The sequence below is a fragment of the Diaphorina citri genome, unplaced genomic scaffold (assembly GCF_000475195.1).
Source record: "Diaphorina citri unplaced genomic scaffold, Diaci psyllid genome assembly version 1.1 scaffold1640, whole genome shotgun sequence".
Taxonomy (NCBI): Eukaryota; Metazoa; Arthropoda; class Insecta; order Hemiptera; family Psyllidae; genus Diaphorina; species Diaphorina citri.
This window is the reverse complement of record NW_007379066.1, coordinates 1-2,825: the sequence shown is the minus strand read 5'-3', so window position 1 is coordinate 2,825 and position 2,825 is coordinate 1. Positions and strand designations below refer to the sequence as shown.

The following is a 2,825-nucleotide window of genomic DNA, read 5'->3' as shown; positions in this document are numbered from 1 at the left end:
TTTTTTTTTTTTTTTTTTTTTTTCAAGAGGCAACTATTTTTATCAAGAGGCAACTATGTTTGCTAGGTACCTTAGGTACCTACCTTATGCACAACAAAACACAATGCATCAAAAACAAGCATGATAATCTGAGGTAGTAGTTTTACAGGTTATGTAAGTATTGGAGTAATCATAAAAAGCTTTCTTTAAATTCATATTGGTAAAATTTGATCAGGTGAGCCCTGAGTGTAGTTATCAGAGTTAGTATTGATGTAAAGTACCTCTAATGAGTTTGTATTTGTACAACTGCCAATACCACCTAAGTAACCAGCTTAGTGCAGCTGTAAGTAACATTGCCTGGCACAATTTTATTTCCCTATTCCCCACCACTACCAGGATATTGCAAAACAAAAATATGAAGTCTCCTAGGTACCTACACCATACTTACCTATAAGTAACCTTAAGTTAACAAAATAAATTGAAAAAAAAAAATAAATAATAATAACAAGGAATGTTTGTCTTTTTAATTTTGTATTGGCCCAGAAGGCCCCTAAAGATAAAGAACCCTCTCTCCCTCCTCCTAAAAGGCCCCTATTTACCCCTCAAGAGCCTGATTTGGTCCAGAATCAAACAAGCAATTTTCCTTTATGTTAAGTAGGTACTTAAACATGTTATCCAGGTTTACTCAAAATCTGATAAACTGTTCAGGAGTTACAAACAGACAAACTTAATGCAATAAGAAACAGGGTATATTCTATTCTATTCTAGATAATAAAGACCACCCCTGGTCTACCGCCCCTGATAACTGATAACAAATTGTTGAAGTCGCCCTTTTTTCATGTTGATAAAGACTTATTCTTTTTCTTCCAAACATGATAAGAATTTTTATCGAATTTTCATTATCTTTTGTTCCAAAAATATTCGTATGTAGGCTTTTGATTCCAATTTACTTGTCATTTTGATCCAGTAGACATTTTCAAAACGAGCTCTTTGTTGAATTTGTTATACCTAAAGTTTATGTTGAAATTTTTATCCCGAGCTTATTTCCTATTAAAAAGTTTGATAGAGGGAACAACTGCTAAGGTGTTATCGTCCCAAAAGCGAAGAGAAGGAAGACAGGATAGGAAAAAGTCAGCCGTTCCAAGAACGAACCTTAACTGTTCAGGATAAAATCCGTCCCGGGCGGAAATCGAACCCGCGGCCTAGCGCTTACATTGCAGATTTGTTATACCTAAAGTTTATGTTGAAATTTTTATCCCGAGCTTATTTCCTATTAAAAAGTTTGATAGAGGGAACAACTGCTAAGGTTTTGTCGTCCCAAAAGCGAAGAGAAGGAAGACAGGATAGGAAAAAGTCAGCCGTTCCAAGAACGAACCTTATCTGTTCAGGATAAAATACGTCCCGGACGGAAATCGAACCCGCGGCCTAGCGCTTACATTGCAGACACCAGAAAGTAATTCACTGAATCATTTACTTTGAAAACAAGTGCAAATTTCTTGTCCATGGTGTGAATCGAACCCGGGACTTTCTGCATGGCAAGCACGAGCCCTGCAGTTTCTTCTAGAAACACTTTGTTTAAAAGTACTTACGTCAAACCATGACCTTCAAAATAATCATACTATACATATTTTATTAAGAAAGAGGTACCTTCTAATAACTAATAAGACATGCCTCTTCAATTAATTAATTTCTAAGACTGGCCTCTTCTAAGTAATTGGCACGAGCCCTGCAGTTTCTTCTAGAAACACTTTGTTTAAAAGTACTTACGTCAAACCATGACCTTCAAAATAATCATACTATACATACATTATTAAGAAAGAGGTAGGTACCTTCTAATAACTAATAAGACATGCCTCTTCAATTAATTAATTTCTAAGACTGGCCTCTTCTAAGTAATTCATTAATTTCTTATTTCTGTTCCAGGCAATATCGACCCCTGATAACTTCAGGAGAACCCTTGTGATAACATGAGAAACAAACAAAATAGGTAATCGTTTTGTATTGGAGCAGAAGCATTTTTGCTATTATTTCTCAATGGGACCTACGTAAGAACTTGATGTACGTACGTAAATAATGGTAAAATTTTGTATTTACTAATATGCCGCTCAAGAATGTAGGTATTGGTTAGCCTCCGTGACCTAGTGAGTATCACACTAAGCTTGCACGCCGGAGGTACCAGGTCGATTCCCGGAATATTGTGAAAGTTACCATTATGTTCGGTAGAACTTGAAACTTTTTTTTTTCGTTCAATTAATTCAAATGAAATGTCGGTAACTTAGTTACCAATTATTATTGTAGTTGATCTTTTTTTTACCTCTCACATTACGTAACATTTTCATAGTCATCTCATCGCCATTGACCCATTCACCTGTATTTGATCTTTTTTTTACCTCTCACATTACGTAACATTTTCATAGTCATCTCATCGCCATTAACCCATTCACCTCGAAATACAAAATAATAATAGTAATAAAAAATCGTAAATAGAAGAAAATATTTGCATTTTTTCCTTCTTCAAATCTCCATGTTTCTGACCTCTTCCCGTCGCTTCGCTCCGGATTTCTGCTTTCTGCTAGTAAATCCTTAAGGCATGGCCGTTCATGTCACTCATCAATTTAGTGGTCTTGCTCGGCGTAGCTTAACAAAAACGAACCGGAAAATAGCCTAAAACCTTCACGGGAGTGCGAGCAATAAGTTGACAAAGTTTCATAGCAATCGGATGAGCGGTTTGGCCAGGCATAAAGTTCAAACAAACAAACGTTCATTTTTATATATTTGATTTTTTAGCAAGTACAATAGATATGATAGGTAGAATATTATTATTCATTTGTTTATGGCGATATGGT

At 35.5% G+C, this 2,825-nt stretch overlaps 1 protein-coding gene and 1 long non-coding RNA gene across 2 annotated transcripts in view; one reads left to right on the top strand and one right to left on the bottom strand.

The window, feature by feature from the left end:
* LOC113470511 (FAST kinase domain-containing protein 1, mitochondrial-like) overlaps positions 1–1,942 on the top strand; it is a 17,340-nt gene extending 15,398 nt beyond the window's left edge. Inside the window, exon 7 of the mRNA XM_026829003.1 lies at positions 1,903–1,942. Coding sequence (XP_026684804.1) covers positions 1,903–1,942 — 40 coding nt within the window. The remainder of the gene's footprint in view (positions 1–1,902) is intronic.
* Positions 1,943–2,167: 225 nt separating this feature from the next.
* Positions 2,168–2,590, bottom strand: LOC113470508. The gene is made up of 2 exons (XR_003393542.1): positions 2,424–2,590; positions 2,168–2,347 (listed from the first exon to the last, which is right to left on the bottom strand). It is a non-coding gene; the product is annotated as an uncharacterized LOC113470508 (long non-coding RNA).
* Between the last annotated feature and the right edge of the window lie 235 nt (positions 2,591–2,825).